General features: G+C 36.0%; 1 protein-coding gene across 1 annotated transcript; it reads left to right on the top strand.

Annotated features, from left to right (window-relative positions):
• The first annotated feature begins 2432 nt into the window (after positions 1–2432).
• On the top strand, positions 2433–3311 carry LOC149226478 (uncharacterized). The gene is made up of 2 exons (XM_089380207.1): positions 2433–2562; positions 2836–3311. The coding sequence occupies exons 1-2, from the start codon at positions 2448–2450 to the stop codon at positions 3309–3311; spliced, it is 591 nt and encodes a 196-aa protein (XP_089236333.1). The 5' UTR covers positions 2433–2447.
• The last annotated feature ends 15477 nt before the right edge of the window (positions 3312–18788 follow it).

Consider the following 18788-nt stretch of genomic DNA (forward strand, 5'->3'; position numbering starts at 1 on the left):
CGATAATCAAAGGGAGTCCAAATACCAATTGACAAAAGAAATCATGACAACACCCAGAACTAAGTTAGTTTATGAAGATAACCATGCAAAGAATAAAGGAAAACTCTTGAAGGTTGTTATGAAAATAATCAGAGATAAAAGGCTAATTTGTGGAGACACTCACAATGAGGAGAAATGACAACATACAAATATCATGTTGTCACAATATGAAAGGGATTTGTGTTTCTAGAGGACTAGTTGGACAGTGTGAGGGTTAAGGAAGACAGTGTAGAGAATGTATCCAAGGAATTGGAAAAAGGATGTAGTGCTCAAAGCATCTAAATATTTTGATAAATTCTATGATGAAAAGGTTTATGGGAGTATAGTTGAGTATGTAGAAAAGGGATAGCTAGTGTTGTCAAAAGAATGTGAGTAGAAAGGGGAAATTTGGAGAAATCTGGGCAACTACAAATTTGATAAGGAAAAACATGTGCAGTCAGGATACACCCAAGACTAAATGGGAGCAGAAATGACCAAAGAGAAAATCATTACATTTTTGAAAATTTATAGGTATGGAAACCACCAAAGAAAGAAAAATTTGGTTGGTTGTGGAGGACTGCATCAATATAGCAAAAAGGTAGCAACAAAGTAAGGTATGGGACCTTGGCATATTGAAGATGGTAGCAAAACAACTAGAACAAGCCCGTAACCAACAATAATATGAAGTATGGGATCCAACAGGGACACAACAAAATTGAAGCATATGACCATGAGGTCATGAAAATTTTCAGCATGGGGAATTTGATGCAGGAGCAACAACCCCTACGAAATCAATTGCCTAGACCCAAAAGGGGGTCATGTAAATTTCCAAGGGGAAAGGAAATCCCCTCAAAATACATTTTGTATAAGTTAGGAACAATACGATTTTAATGTAGTTCCATATGTCTTGATTCTAGAAATAATTTAGATTATTAGGTTGGTAGGATATTTTAGTGAGTTGGTATTTTTCTCAAGTGGGTCTATGTAACAACAACAAGTGTCAAGTTGAGTTGTGAGATAGTTATGGGAATAAGGGATATGTTATGAATAAAAATATTCATAAAACATCAATTAAATAATAAATATTAAAATAAGCAAATGTCAATAATAATAAATTAGTTAAATTAGTTAATGTCTCATTAGTTGTGAAGAGACATGGGTCAAAAGTTGTGTCATTCTATCTTCGTGGCCAGTCAATGCCTATATAGGCACACCGCCACGAAGATTTGTAAGCACCATTCATATTTTTATAATACAATTATTACTACTACAAATACAAGTCTACACACAATCATATTCTTGCATACATGTTTAAATGTATTTGAGATTTGAGAACACCAGTGAACAAATTCATTGTTTTAGTGGTATCAGAGCCATGTGAGACCTTGAAAGTTATCCACCGCACAATATAACCATGCGAGTCTTTGAACGTTGTTTTCCGCACAATATGCCATTACGTTTACATCCTAAATGCATTTAGTAGTTTAGTAAAATTCAAGAAAAGCTTCAGCAATGGGAAAAATCATATGCTGAAGTTAAAGCACATCTAAATAAAATCGATAATAAGGAAGATGATCTTAAAAACAAAGATGACTATGAAGATGATGATGATAATGATGAAGATTACCTTGAAACAATTGAATTTGTAAACATGTTCCCTTAAATGAATTTGGTAATTTTATCCACCAACAGATGAGGAAGAATTTACAGTTAAATTAGCAGACAACAAGGACAGGTAGAGGCAGAGGAGGCAGCATCAGACTACGACGAAAATGAAGGCATTGCTCACACTGCCATGGGGTTATTCCTCATTCTCCCTTTCTCCGAACCTAAACCCAAGAAATGCAAGAGTGGGAGGAATAAGAGGAGTAGGAATAGGAGATGAGGAAGAGGATGAGGTGGCCCCCTTGACTTTGTCTTCTTATTTAACCCACGGTCGCACCGTCACCACTACCACAAATTTCGCCTCCCTCAATCCGCTCTCCAACTCCTCACCTGCCTCCAATCCCAATTGCTTCAATTCAAAACATTGCAAGAAGCGAAAACTCACTGACGTATGCCAAATAGGAGGAGGGGCTAATGGAACGCTTGTCACGGACGATCGTTCTGTGCCTCCTAGATCCCATGAGAAGGACAAGCAAAATCAAAGCTCAGAACTTACCAGGTCTATTCCAAGTGCACCGTCGGAGCTGCAGTCAGTATTGTCTATGCCAGATAAGAAAATTTTCTTTGTTGCTATTGATAAATTTTTAAAAAAGAACACATATGGAGTCTTTTCTGAACGAGTGAATCTATAGGAGCTCCCATACTATTTTGATGTTATTGAAAATCCCATGGACTTTGGAACCATAAGGAAGAAACTTGAAAGAGGAGATTATGTGAGCTTAGACTAGCTTGAGAAGGATGTTTTGTTGGTGTGTAGCAATGCAATGTCCTACAATGCATCTAGTTTTGTTTACTACAGACGTGTTTGCTCTATACAAGAACTAGCAAGGAAAACTTTTCAAGCTTTAAGATGTGATCCTGAAGGGGTTGAAGTGGAGCGTGAATGAAAACCTGTGGTAAAAATAAAGTCTAATCATCCCTTTAAGAGATCGTCAAGAAGGGCTTCTTGGGGAAGATCTCGGTTTGAGTCTAGAAGATCAGTCTTTGTCTCTGGTGCAACTCTAACCAGCAGTGGAGACCATGCAGACTGGTCTAGTGCATCTTTGTATGATCCAATGAAAATAAGGAAGGGAACTACCACCGAAAGGCCTAGTGGATATTTCGATGTTACAGATGTTAACAGTCTAGCTAAGCTATCATAGGAACTCCTAGGTTCTATTATCAAGGGAACAACTTTGAGAGATGGGAAAAGAGATCTACTGATAGATGAAAATTGTCGTGGCACTTACAAACCTTGGAATATGTTAATGAGTGGGAATGAGTCAAGATTTGCTATTTTTGGTGAGAATCTGAAGCAGTTAGTTCATACTGGGATTCAGTCAGAGTATGTCTATGCAAGGATTCTTGCACGTTTCTCTATAGATCTAGGCCCTGCAGCCTGGAATATTGGAAACCATCCATATCTAAGCCAGCTACACACCGTTCAAAAGCCCATCGACTACTCGATCCGAAAACCCCGTCAATGTCCACTACAACGTGTGCTCCAATCCCCGTCGTTTGTGCATGTCGTTCTGCTCACCCTTATTAGCGTCTCCATTGTTAGCCATCATTCTAACAAAAATTGGCACCCGTCAAAGGAACAATTGTGTCCTTTGTTGTCAAACGACGTACCCTGGTCAATGGGTTAACGGCATCAGGCTCGGTACTTACAAATCGTGGTATCGTGGTTCGGTGATATATTCCAAAGTCAATCTACCTTCGTTCCTACATTCACGATACATTGTTGGTCCCAATTATAGTCATAACATAAACAAAACCAAATTTAATTAATTAAATTAAATTAAATTAAATTAAATTAAATAATATATATATATATATATATATATATATATATATATATATATATATATATATATATATATATATATATATATATATATATATATATATATATATATATATATATATATATATTATTCAATTCAAAAGAATATTATTATTTAATTATTAAAAATAATAATTTGAAAAGGAAATAAAAATGGAAAAACCCTAATTCCAAGGGAGTATCACTGACAAATTATACATGCCAAGATGACAAACATGAAGAAAATTGTGACCCGTTACACTTTAAAAAATGACGAGACTAAATGAAGAAAATTGTTGGCGATTAAGCTCAAGAAAATTGTCAATGATAAGCTTTGAGAACAAAGCTTTTGAAGGAAGGGGCAATGTTACGAATATAAATTATATAAAATAATAATAAATGTAAATAAATGTAAAAATAAATAATCAAGTAATGATTATGTTAAATAGTCATTAGTTAAGTGAAAAGGCATGTCTAAAAAGACATGCCCAATCATGAAAGGACACTTGCCTAGTATATAAGTGGGTCCTCATTGTAACATTCAACATCACCTGTACATTTTATATATAAGAAATTATTATTACAAATACCTTCAAGGTATTTTTACACTAAGTTTTAAATATATAAGTTTTGTTGCTTCAAGATATATGTTCAAACCAATCTTATTTTGTTAGAATATAATCTGGCTAATCAAAAAAGATATGTGTGTGAAGAAAAGCCATTCAAGTAGTCAAATTTGAGGAGCAAAGCTCCTAAAGTTAGAGTGACCAAACAGAGGGTCCATGTAAATCATTGTAAATATTTCTTGTTAAGTAATGAATATAGTTCTGAATCTCTTTCATGTAATTAGATTACTAATGTGTCTCTGCCATTCTGGAGCTCGGTCATAAAGCCTTATAAGCTTTGTAAAATATCACTAGTTTTGGGAGGAATAGAGTACATTTTCCTTTATGCATGTGTGATTGCAGATGCATTTGAATATGATGTGGGTGTGTCTTGATTTTCTAATTAGCATGTCTAAATAGTTGGCGTAGGGAAGCAAGAACTCCAATCATATAATTTTTTTATTACGACTGACAAGTAATCGATTTCTAAAGCTTAGAGGAAGAGGGACCAAAACAATGGAGAGAGAACCCACATACGAGTGTTTGTAAACATTTCCTTCATGATTTATATTAGACTATCAGTTTTCTATATGTTCAATTCTTTGTTTGAGTGGGAATTAATGTCCCGTTTGAAGAGCAAATTCTTTTGTGTTATGAGAAAGTGCCTTTGTGTTTGGCTAGCTAGCATTACATGTCACCTCTAAGTTCATTCATCCTTAAGTAAGTGATTGAGATTTGGTAGAAAATCTATGTGTAAGACTGCAAGATGAGTAGAGTCTCGACCTAGTAAGCGAAGTCTGGAAGTTGGGGTTGAGGGCGCACAAGTTAAAGTGATCAGCAAAAAGATATAATTAACAAAGAAGTATTGTTGGTGGTCTCATAGTCCAATAGAATTTACAGGAAGTATTTTCAATCAGAGCAAAGTAGAGCAAACTCATCTGACATACCCAGTGAAGACATGATTGAAAAAGTCATATCCAAAAAAGGTTAACCAATGGAATTATATCCAGGCCTCAGGCAGATCCGGGCTAATTTAGGACTATTACAAATATGGTATTGATATGCTTTAATACTTTGTTGGTGGCAACCTGACTCCTAGACCTAACTTGTACCCAGATTTAGCCGGATATATGGTTCATCTGGCCCCTTTATGAATCGATCATGTGTAAAACCTCTGGACCATTGAATCTCCTCAGACTAGACCAAATATCTTGTGGACCTCATCTCTTATTGCAAGAAATATGGATCGAGCCAGACTTCCAAACTCATATAGATAAATTTGGTAGCGAAAGCGTAGTGGGACCTCTCACCACTATATATTGACTAAGATCGGGAGGGGTGCATGCTGGAAGAGAATCACATCACTTGTGGCTATTCATTGGAAAGCAGAGACTTATGGTCATCATCAAGGTCATTTGGGCACGACTGAGCAAAGTCGATGCCTTAGCCGAGGCTACAACAGGAAGATTCCAGAGGTGAAATTTTTTTTGGGCAGCTAGTAGAGCTACATCAAATAATAAGTTTGCTATACTCCAATTATCCATTTTTCAATGTTATAATTCCAATTTAGCTTGTGATGGATATCAATTCCAAGATATTTGTATGAAAGAACTTCCTCCAAGTTGTTGTCACATATGAAAGTATCCTATGTGATCTTTCTATATTTAATAATAATGACTTTTGTTTTGTTAGTATTAAAAGTAATACCCATCTTAGAATAGAAATATTGGAGGATTCTTAATTGTTTGGAAAGTTCATAATGACTCCTTGCCAAAAGAACACTATTTTCAATGTAAAGGAGAAGAGATATGACTATACTAATAAGTGTGGGGCCAACACAACTTGCATTTTCGAAACACTTTTCTAGCTTATCAATGTATATGCCAAAAAGGGTAGGCGATAAGGGGCACACTTGCTTGACTCCGACATTGCAGTTAATTTCTTCCCACAAACCCTCACTAGTCATAAACTTGGCAATAGCATTTTCATACAGCCTTTTCATGACAACCCTCAACTCAAGGGGAACCATTATCTCTTCCAACCTCTTCCATAAGTTTGTCTAGGATATGGTGTCAAAATATTTTCTAAGTCAACAAAATAATAGAAGAGATATGTTTTTATTATTGTAACACTCCTCCGCAATGATCCTAAGAGTAATAAGGCGGTCCACCATTGAATGTTATAACCTAAGCCCAACGTGGCCTTTATCTCTTTTATCATAACTTTCCAGCCATAAGCTAAGCTTCTTTTCCTAAATAATTTTGTGCAGCTTGTCTAAAATGCGGCTAATCATAAGGGTCATATAATTGGAGGGATTTCTTTTATCCCCACTTTTAAGGATAGGCACAATGAGGCTCTACATCCAAGGCTCAAGAAAGCCTTGCTTCACAACGAAATTGAAGAGCTTCTATATGTGAGTGTTGAGAGTAGGCCCTCCTATTTAAAAATTTCAACTTGGTAGCCTTCAATGTCCTTATATTTTTCCAGTTATGTGCCTCTTAACCACAAATTCAATATCTTAAAAAGAAAATATTTCATCCTTTATAAGGGCATTCAAAATAGTTTCCATGGTGTTAGAGGATTCATAAATATTTTTAATGTAGGAATACAATTCTTCAAGGGAATCCAAATATTTTTTTTAGTTTTATGAATTAAAATTTGTTGCAAATTTCCTAGGGTCTAATTTATATAGGTGCAACGACCATTCTTGCTATTTATTTATGTAGTAGCATTTTTTCCTTTTAATAAGATCTTTGTACATATTTATCTTATTAAGATTTAAAGATCTGTTAGGATCCTCCCTAATTTCTTTTCTAGCAATTTTACAATCCTTAGCATACCAACAGTTCATAGTTATATTATAGTTTTTATTAGACACCTAGATAACGAACTTGTTAATAGAAGCAAAGAGGCTTGTAGTAAATTTATAATAGATGTTTTCAATATTTTCATTACAAGTGAAGAGGAATAAATCCCTATTTAAATTCCTTAAGAAGAGATCAATTTTACCTTTGTCAAAAAATAGGTACCTTTGCTTTGCATAATTTTCATCATGAGGCTTTTGTGCATGGGAAAAGTTTGGAGTTAAAGTTAGAGGTCTATTATCAAATTCAAGGTCATGGTCATTTAAGAGGTCAAAATTTACTATTTGGTTGGAAACAGGGATATATATCAGATATCACATAATCCATGACCCTATTATGAAGCCAAAGAATACAAACCATCTAGTTGTAGCTTGGTCACTAGATTATGCCTTTGCAAATTATAAGGTATTTAAAACAACAAAACTAGTCACTAGATTATGCCTTTCCAAATTATAAGTAATTAAAACAACAAAACTTGACTACCTCGGTACCAAATAAATTGTTGGTAACTATTTAAAATTTTGTTTCTATCTACTAGTTAGAAAAATGGGCCTCATCTAGCCATATAAAATTACAGGTTACTTAGAAAATAGTTACAATTCTAACATTAAAGTCTCTTAATAATAAATTATTACCTTCATTCCAAACTGTGAATATTTTGTTCCAAACTGTGAATATTTTGTTCCAAAATATTATAAAATCAATTTTTATTTAGATTATTTATAAAAAAAACATATTTATATTACAAAATAATAAATTAAAAATAATAATAATAATATAAATTAATCTTAAGTGATGTTTTGATATATTTGTGTTTAATGGGTTTTATGTAACAATTTTTGTGTATTGATTTTGTAAACACTTGTTTTATAAACTCATCATCTAGATGATGGCTACATAGTAGTTTTTTGATGTGCTTTTAGACGACCTACATCATGTAATTTTCATTTTTATATTAATACAAATTACAATTTTTCTTCAAGTAAAAAAATGTTTTTTTTTAACATTTGTATTTATATTAATTATACATAAATATATATATAATTTTAATGTTATTTAATTGGTTAAGCTAATATAAATTAACTTTAAATTTGGTTGATGTTGTGAAATTATTATTATAGGTTTTTTAAATTTAAAAATTGGATTAAAAAATACAATTTTTTTTTAAATAAATATTTAAATTGTTTAAAAAAGAGTGTACTTATTAGTTTTTGTCAAGTAGGACTTTAGTAATTGATTTTCTTGTTGGATATTACTAGTGTTGATCACTAGTAGTTTACCATTGACCAATGCAACTTATAATGTTTAACATTGAAAAAATTATTTATTTTTCAACACGATCAAAAAAACATTTTCCAAACATTTGATTAGACCATAACTTGAAGGTCTTATTGCAATCTTTGTACAATATAATGCCATAGAGATGATTATCTAGCATATTTTATACCATAATTTATGGATATAGTTGCAATATTCATACATGATTTTTAGATATTTGTATAGTGAGTTTTTATTATCAAGCTTTGCCGAAAAACCATACAAAGCAAGTGCTGCTGCGCAACATAGTCTCTGGCATTCAAATAAAAATTGCAAATCTATATATGAAATGGAAAATTTAATTGCTCAAGGGACAAAGCATTGAATAAATTTGGGTGGATAGTAACCACTAGTAAATCTGCACATTTACATTTATCCCACTTGTTAAAGTATTGAATAACACATAATAATGGTGGACTATAAATCTTGGTAAGTATATAACCCTATGTCAATCAGGAGAATAAGTAATAATGGTGGACTGTAAATCTTGGTAAATATATAAGGCTGCTTCGATCAAGAGAATAAGTCAAGAATATTTCTTTTAATCTTGAAATTATAAGTTATAAATTGTTTTTGGATTTACTCGATCTTCCTCCATACACTACAACCCCAAATTTTTACACTAATTGACCTAATAAAAATTATTATTTTAAATATAACTAACTCCCGTTCATATACTCTCTTCTCACACTTAAAAAAATAACCATGAACAAGGATTCTCAGCCAAAATGTTCAGTGCTAATAATCAAGATACAACATTCATGGATGGAAATCAATACCTGAACCATTGCCCTTGCATAGTGGTGAAGTCTATGGATAATTAATCCAAACCCACAAACTGAAGTTCTTAATTATTCTCGAAGGGTTTAGCGATCTTAAGGATATATGTGTTGCGATCTTAAAATTGTCAAGTAAATCAGAAGTGGGATTGATAGTCCAAAGCAGGCTGTCAAGATTGTTGACACCAACGCTAACTGTTGTCAAACTCAGAGAAGCATTGTGTAGAGTAAAAAGTTATGCCATTTGTGGGAATGGTCTCCCACATAATTTTCTCATAATCGCAGTAACTCTCTTGATATGCACATGTAGAAAGAAACACAAATTTGTTTTTGTCACATCAAAATAATAGTATATAATCCACCAACACAATATAATGATTTTAAGAATGCCATCTTTGATATAATGCTTCAATTACTATCAAATTGGGCCACTTACAAACCAAAAGCACCTGCTAAACTAAAATCAACATCATGGGCATTCAATAGTACAGCGGTAGTAACTAGAAATACTTAACAATGGGCATAACCATATAGTCTGTTGCCCAGAAGAAAAGTAAAGTCCACAAGAAACATCAGTTGGGAGGAAGTTGCTTTGCAGAATTTCTGAATGTCTCTAAAGTTTTCTGCACTACTAAGATCAATCTTATTTTAGCAAAAAGAAAATCAAATAATTATGACTAAAGAAAAGTATAAATGGCAAAGATAACTTCAAAAATCTCACCTAAACTTCATACTATTAATCAAAGAACAAACAAGAGTTTCAAAATTCAATTAAAAAATTAGTTTTAATGAATTTATGAAATGGTTTCAAATTTGAAATGTACCAGTGGTATTTGGAAAATGCCTAGGGGTTTTTCAAGCCTTAAATTATTTATACATTCAAAAATATATTTTAAATAACAAAAATCATAATCTTGCTTGAAATTGTATGCTTTTTCAAGGCGTTAAATTATTTATGCATTCAAAAATGTTTTTTAAACAACAAAAATCACAATCTTGCTTGAAATTGTATGGTCAGATTTTGATGAAAAATGTTATTTCATTTATAAGTTAAATTGCCCCTTTACCATCAATTACATGTCACTATAACTTAAGCATGTATTTACATAAAAAATGAATAAGAATAACATATTTACCATTAGTTACTTAGGAATAAGATGTAAATAAATATACTCACCAAGAGATACTTCCCACTACTATTTATGTTTTCATGGGGGCTTATGTAGGAGTAAAAATGTAACTGTGTAGAATTACCACTGGTTACTACCCATTAAAATTTATGCAAGTCCTTGTGCTTCATGCCAAAACAAAACTATATGATTCAATTTTCCTATTGACCACTATTAATTTAGCATTGACCAATGTAGGTTATAATTTTTTATACAATCTTTCCCAAAGCATAATTTCTAATTTAAGTGGTGGGGACTAAGTTGCCCTGTAACACTTGTTTAAATGAAATGGTTGGTAAATATTCATAAGCATCACTCCAGGATAGACATCCAATCATTTACTTCATTATACATCTCAGATTGCCAAACTTAAAAAAATAAAAAAATAAAAAATAAAAAATCCATAAAATTTAATTAAATTATCACAAAGATTCTTAATATGTAAATTAATATGTAAATAGGTTTTGTTACAAACCATGGGTCAATAATATGGCTTATTAATACCAAGCGTTTGAAACCATATTTAATTTCATGGTCAAAATATTTTATATATTTTTTAATTTAATTTAATTTTATAGATTTTTTAAATTAAATTGAAAAGAAATCAAGCTATAACTACTTTTAAAATAAATCTCAATCGTATTACTAAAAATATTTTGTGAATAAATCCCTACCATCTTGGAGAACATGAGTTAATATATTTACAATTCATAATTTCTTATTTTATTAACTAATCATTTACTTGGATAATCCACAATCTATTTGAATTAATATAAAGCCATGAAGAAATCCATTCAAGGGGCAATGGAGCTTAGGGTTACAAGTAGCAAGCTCCTACAGTTCACTGCATAATGGCCTGGCTAACCATACGACGAGTCGATGGTGTCAGAGCCCTGTCAACATCTGGATGACAGAAGGTAGGCAGGCAGTAATAGGGTTCTTTTCACACCGGTTGCAACACAAAGTGGGTTAGCGCAGTGGTAAGGAGCGGTAACCGCATTGTTGTTACCACAGTTTGGATCGGTTCAACAACACAAGGAAGGTATCAGACGACAGGGGCAAGTCAACGGAGTAATATTTGTTTTTACACAAGAGAGGGTCGATCTGGAACTTGAGCCAGAAGACATCTTAACGGTTTGGGAATTGAGTCGACTCAGCGAAACCTAGGTAAGGTTAGGTTTCCAACTAGATACCTAGCTGGAAAAATGTTTTTCCTTGGGCAGGAGCGTTTGGCGGAAGGTAGATCAGGTTTTCTAGCAGAAGGAAATTCTAATCTCGAAAGAGCATCTTTCTGTGAAACTGTCAAATTTCATCCAGAAGGATGTGAAAATTTCATCTATTACAGTAACTAGAAATTATTCTCCTAACTGTAAATTTAATTATGCAATTCATTTGCTACAACAAACAATGAATAAAATCACAACTACAATTTTCACCATAAAAACACTGTGGAAAACAAAATACTAGGATGAGTGGCTCACCCTCTACCATTAAATAGTAAAGGTTGGAATTTGTGTCACTCTTAACGAATCCCATCTCCTGTAAGTAGTTGTCAATCCAACCATACCACGCCCTGAGAGCTTGCTTGAGTCTTCCTGTTGAACTACTCTGCTACTGGAAAATCGATTTGCCTAGATCATTGAGTGTCTGCTCTTGTTCATTCTCCGAGTTCCCATCAACTTCCTCTTATAATCCACTATTGGAGCACCATCGAACAAGATTAAAATTTAACCAATGGCTAAGATCATTGTGGAGTCGATCCGTATGAGTTTCTAGATGATTCGCACTTTGACTTAATTAATTCTGATTAATTAACCATATTCCCTGAGTTTAAACTTAGGAAATATTTAAAAACTGGTTAATAATCTAATTAAGTCACTTCTAGGTGGAATTTCCGGAGACGATTTATGGGTTTTGAAGATCTCATGTATTCTAGCCCCTCCACCAAATTTCGTGGCTAGAAGACATTCGATGCTACATAAACTAACACTCCCTCTTAGCGAGGATTGTGTTCTCTATTTAGTGTTGCACATCTCGCCACAACACCCTGTATTTGTATCACCTTTGTCACGCTACTTATGTTTGGTTGTTTCTGCCCACCAACTACTACACAACTCTGATGTTGCATTTTTGTTGCTACTGACACTGCCATACTGCTTCCAACACTACAATTGCACTGCAACTACCTCTCATATGTTGCTATTATAACTACAACTATTGCAACTGAAAAGAATCACAAATATTGAATCATCTTTGTTCAGTACGATGCATTTGTCTCTCGATTCCTCACTGTTACTAGCTACTGCATTGTCCACCAAGGAATCTACGATTTTGCTGACTATGCATTGTTGTTGACTATGAATTGTTGCCAACTCTGCACTGCGCTCCCCAACACCTGACTGCTATTAGTATGCACCTGTCACTAAGGTACTGACTGCATCAACGGCCACTGAGCCATCCTGCTACTAAATATTTTGGGCCCCTTAACCAAGTAATGATCCATGAAGTGGACTCCTCAAGGACCCTACCCAGATCCGTAGCTCTCTCGAATTACAACTCCAAGTCACCCCACCTCATTCCTGGAGGTATGGATGCCAACATCACGAAGTATTCCTCCAACCAGGAGGAAAACTTGTTGATCTCAGCTGACGCTTCCTGTTGGTCTTGCTTCTCTAAATTTTCCTTCTTACTAAGAGGACACTACGTGCTGTAGTGACCGAGCTCACCACATCTGAAGCACTTGACCTTTGACAGGTCCTTCTTCTTTCTTTGCTCCCCCTGCTCCTGACTGGGACCTTTAGATGCTAGGGCCACATTCTCCTCCTTTTGCACCACATGCTTTTGTTCGTTGCCAATGTTGCCACTGATGGAGCTCTTCAACATAGCTTGTCTCAATTCCTCCTGCTGCAAATCAGCTCACATTTTGTCCCATCCTGGTAGCATGTCTCTTCTCAATATAATTTGGATGAAACCTGCCAATCCTCTAAGACACTTTTGAGTGCCAGTCGTACTAGCTTTAAAGTTTGAGGTGTTGCCTAAACAGTTTAAAGTTGGTCTCAAACTTCCTAAATCCTTGTGAGGAAGGGATCTATGCCTTCCCCCTTCTACATCCTAATGTATCTCATATTATCCTCGAGGAACATCTTCCGCTACTCGGAAGTACCCTAGTATAGCGTGGAGAGAGCGTCCCACATTTCTTTGGTCGTTCCATTGGCCGCTATATGTGAAACAATATGGTCCCGGACTCCATCCAAGTTCAAATGCTTCACCCACGCCATCTATTTCCTATATTCCTTTAGTTGGTCTACATACTGAGTAGCCACTACATTGTCAATGTAGGCTTTCAGGCCATATTCATCTAGAAGCAAGGACATTCTAACCTTCCAAATGACATAGTTGGATGACCCATCCAACCTGTCCTGATCTCTAAGCCCTGTAGTGGCCATCTCAAAAAATGTCGAAAATCCCCTCTTTCCTTCTACTTGGTTGTTGTTCTGCTACTCACACTCCCTTTTGGAGTGAGAAGATCTACTCACAACTACTGCCAATTTGCAAAGAAAAATCGAACTTCTAAGACTTGAAGTTCCTTGAGAGAAATTTTCCCTCTATTGTGTATGATTTTCTCTTCCACTTGACGATGGTTCCGTTGCTGCACAAACCCTCTGCATCCAACTAGAAATCTGCTCAACGAAAATCTGAGTTGCAATTGCTCCCTCTAACTGTTGGAATCACTATCCTGAACAAATTGAATTTTTTGCATCCCTGCAATTGAAAATCAAACGGTTGGCCCAACAATTTGGCTTCCTGTCTGAGCACTACGGTGCCTCAAGAATTTCAACCTGTTGCTCCCTCTAAGCAACGAAATTCTTTCTCTGATTTTGAGCTTCCTAGATGATCAATCACGCTCTGATACCATGTGAAAATTTCATCTATTGCAGTGACTGGAAATTGTTCCCCTAACTGTAAATTTAATTATGCAATTTATTTTCTATGAAAAATAATGAATAAATTCACAACTGCAATTTTCACCATAAATATATTGTGGAAAACAAAATACTAGGATGAGTGGCTCACCCTCTACCATTAAATAGTAAAGGTTGGGATTTGCATCACTCTTGACGAACCCCGTCTGCTGCAAGTAGTCGACAATCCGACCATACCACACCTTGGGAGCATGCTTGAGTCTTCCTATTGAATTACTCAACTACTGGAAAATCGATCTGCCTAGATCACTGAGTGTCTTCTCTAGTTCATTCTCCAAGTTCTCATTGACTTCCTCTTATAATCCATTGTTGTAGCACCAATGACCAAGATTAAAACTTAACCAATGGCTAGGATCATCTTGGAGTCGATCCGTGTGAGTTTCTAGATAATTCACACCTTGATTTAATTAATTATGATTAATTAACCATATTCCCTAAGTTTAGACTTAGGAAATATTTAAAAACTGGTTAATAATCTAATTAAGTCACTTCTAGGTGGAATTTCCAAAAAATAATAATAATAATAATAAAATTTAAAATTTAAATTTAAAAAATATATGTGTGTGTGTGTGTGTGTGTTTGTGTTTTGGAGATCTCATGTATTCTAGCCTCTCCACCAAATTTCATGGCCATAACATGCCTGATGCTACAGAAACTAACACTCCCTCTTAGCGAGGATTGTGTTTTCTCTCTAGTGTTGCACATCTTTCCACAACACCCTGTCTTTGTATCACCAGTGTCACGCTGCTTATGTTTGGTTGTTGCTGCCCACCAACTACTGCACAAATCTGATGTTGCATATGTGTTGCTGCTAACATTACCATACTACTACCCACACTACATCTACATTGCAACTACCTCTCATCTGTTGCTACTGCAACTGCGACTACCTCCCCTCTGTTGCTACTGCAACTGAAAAGCATAAAAAATATTGAATCATTGGTGTTCAGTATGATGCATCTGTCTCCCGAGTCATCACTGTTACTAGCTACTGCACTGTCCACCAAGGAATTTGCGTTGCTGCTAACTTTGCATTGTGCCACTCTGCACTGCGCTCCCCAGCACCTGACTACTACTAGTCTGCAATTGTGACTCTAGTACTGACTGCATCAATAGCCATTGACCCATCCTACTACTAAATATTATGGGCCCCTTAGCCAAGTAATGATCCATGAGGTGGACGGCTCAAGGACCCTGCCCAAATCTGTAGCTCTCTGGGACTACAACTACAAGTCACCCCACCTCATTCCTAGAGGTATGGCTGCCAACATCGCGAAGTATTCCTCCAACCTAGAGGACAACTTGTCGATCTCAACTAACGCTGCTTGTTGGTCCTGCTTCTCTGAATTTTCCTTCTTCTTGAGAGGACACTACGTGTTGTAATGACCAAGCTCACCACATCTGAAGCACTTGAACTTTGAAAGGTCCTTCTTCTTCTTTCTCTGCTCCCACTGCCCCTGAATGGGACCCTTAGATGCTAGGGCCACATTCTCCTCCTCCTTCACCACCTTTTGTTCGTTGCTACTACTGCCACTGATGGAGCTCTTCAACATAGCTCGTCTCAATTCCTCTTGCTGCAAATCGTCCCACATTTTGTCCCATCTTGGTAGCATGTATCTTCTCAATATACTTTGGACGAAGACCTACCAATCCTCTGAGACATTGTTGAGTGCCAATCATACTAGCTTTGAAGGTTAAGGCGCTTCCCCAACAGCTGAAAATTGGTCTCGAACTTTCAGAAAACTGGTGCGAAAGGGATCTATGCCTTCCCCCTTCTACATCTCAGTGTCTCCTCCAGGAACATCTTTCGTTGCTTGGAAGTGACCTGGTATAGTGTGGAGAGAGCATCGCACATTTCTTTTGGTTGTTCCCTTGGCCGCTATATGTACGGCAATATGATCCCAAACTCCATCCAAGTTCAAACACTTCGCCCATGCCATCTACTTCCTATATTCCTTAAATTGGTCTGCATCCTAAGTAACTGCCACCACATTTTTAATGTAGGCTTTCAGGCCATATTCATCTAGAAGGAAGGACATCCTAGCCTTCCAGAAGACATATTTGGATGACCCATCCAACCTATCCTGATCTCTAATACAATGGCCATCTAAAAAAATGTCAAAAATCCCCTCCTTACTTCTACTTGGTTGTTGTTTGCTACTCACACTCCCTTTTGGAGTGAGAAGATCTACTCACAACTACTACCAATATGCAAGGACAAATCAAACTTCTGATACTTGAAGTTCCTTGAGAGAAATTTTTCCTCTGTTGTGTGTGCTTTTCTCTTCCACTCGATGTTGGTTATGTCACTGCACAAACCCTCTGCACTAACCAAAAACCTGCTCAGTGGAAAACTGAGCTACAGTTACTCCCTCTGACCACTGGAATCATTATCCTGAGCAAATCAAATTTTCTGCATCCCTGCAACTAAAAATCAAATTGTTGGCCCAGCAATTCGACCTGCCTGTCTGAGCACTACGCCGCCTCAAGAATTCTGACATGCTGTTCCCTCTGAGCAGGGAAATTCTTTCTCTACTTCTGAGTTTCCTGGATGATCAATCACGCTCTGATACCATGTGAAAATTTCATCTATTGTAGTAACTGGAAATTATTCTTCTAACTGTACATTTAATTATGCAATTTATTTGTTACGGAAAACAATGAATAAAACTACAACTGCAATTTTCACCATAAAAATATTTAAAAAACAAAATACTAGGATGAGTGGCTCACCCTCTACCATTAAATAGTAAAGGTTGGGATTTGCATCACTCTTGATGAATCCCATTTGCTGCAAGTAGTTGTCAATCCGACCATACCACTCCTTAAGAGCCTACTTGAGTCTTCCTGCTGAATTACTTTGCTACTGGAAAATCAATTTGCCTAGATCACTAAGTGTCTTCTCTAGTTCATTCTCCAAGTTCTCATCGACTTCCTCTTATAATCCACAGTTGGAGAACCAATAATCAAGATTAAAACTTAACTAATGGATAGGATCATCTTGGAGTCGATCCATGTGAGTTTCTAGACGATTCACACCTTGACTTAATTAATTCTGATTAACTAACCATATTCCCTAAGTTTAGACTTAGGAAATATTTAAAAACTAGTTAATAATCTAATTAAGTCACTTCTAGGTGGAATTTAGAGAAACAATTATGGGTTTTGGACATCTCTTGTATTGTAGCCTCTCCACCAAATTTTATGGCTAGAACACATCCCATGCTACAGAAACTAACAAAGTACATGTTTCTACAGAAAAATACTCGGAACAACCTCTTTGGGCAATGGGAATCCCAGTAAGACCTACAAACCCCCTAGAAATTTCTGAAGATGTTGGGTTTACAGGAGGATTAGAGGACATTGTGAAGAGTTGTGATCTTTGGGGGAACGAGGGTTCAAATTTTTTTATTTTTTATTTTTGTGGGGGGGGTGGGAATCTGACTACAAAGGAGAAGGGCACAACCTAGAGAGACATTAGAACCCTCTCTTAAAACCTACTTAGAGAACGGAGGTGCCAAAGATAAGAGATAACTGGCGGCAAGACAATCAAATTTTTTTTGGAGGGGAAGAGAGCTTGGGTTATTTTCCCATGCCAAAGGTTGGAAACTTACAAGACCCCCTCGGTGTGGCAGGAGCCTATCAAGGAGGAGACACCATCCACGAGATCCCGAGCAAGGATAATGGAAAATCACAGGAAGTTGGCCTCTTGGGGGCCCCGACGGTGGTCTCTGGACATCGACGTAGGAAAAAATAGTTAATTGTAAAAAATTAGGAGGTATCAAGAACAATTACATGGACATAAGGTCAATGGTAAGAAGAACTCACCGATGCTCACGTATAATTGCAAGGTCAGCAAACCTAGACAAAAGGTCTAGACAAGGAAAATTCCAAAATCTCTGAGTTGAAGAGGAAGAAAGGTAAATCTATCAAGAAAAAATAGGAAAACCCTAATCTAGTTCTCAAGGTTGACATTCAAATCGACAGTGCTATGGAAGCATTAAAACTCATCATTGTTGGGAGAGCAAAGGGAAGATTTTTTACAGTAAGCTATATTGTCAACTGGATAACAAAGGCTTGGAAGGGGGCACCAGAACATGAGTCATAGGTAATCATTTTATCCTGGGGACAGTTCATGATAAGATTTAGTAAACCTGAAGTGCTTGAATGGGTTTTAGAGTGGAACTAGTGCTTCAGCTTCTCACTGATTCTGTTAAAAAAATGGACTCCTCTATTTGACGCAAAACAGAAAAACTTGAGGAGGTCCCAGTTTGGGTTCGCCTTCCATCTCTGCCTCTTCAGCTCTGGACGGAACATGTGCTTAAGGCGATAGGAAACAAATTGGGCCTCTTTCTCAAAGCATACATGTCCTTTAAGGAAACCAAAGCCAAGATAGTGGCCCGAATTCTGGTAAAGTTGGAACTAAGAGAAGGACTAGCAACAAAAAAATGATCTACATCTTCAAGGGTATACGCACACACAATTAATTGATTATGAGGAAATTATTATATGGTGCCACTGCTACCACAAACATGGCCATCTAGCTTGAGACTGGCCACTGGGTTTTCGTAGAAGGAGAAGGTA

This window comes from Pinus tabuliformis, chromosome J, assembly GCF_031772625.1.
Source record: "Pinus tabuliformis cultivar Carrire ecotype Pingquan chromosome J, CPIR1, whole genome shotgun sequence".
Taxonomy (NCBI): domain Eukaryota; kingdom Viridiplantae; phylum Streptophyta; class Pinopsida; order Pinales; family Pinaceae; genus Pinus; species Pinus tabuliformis.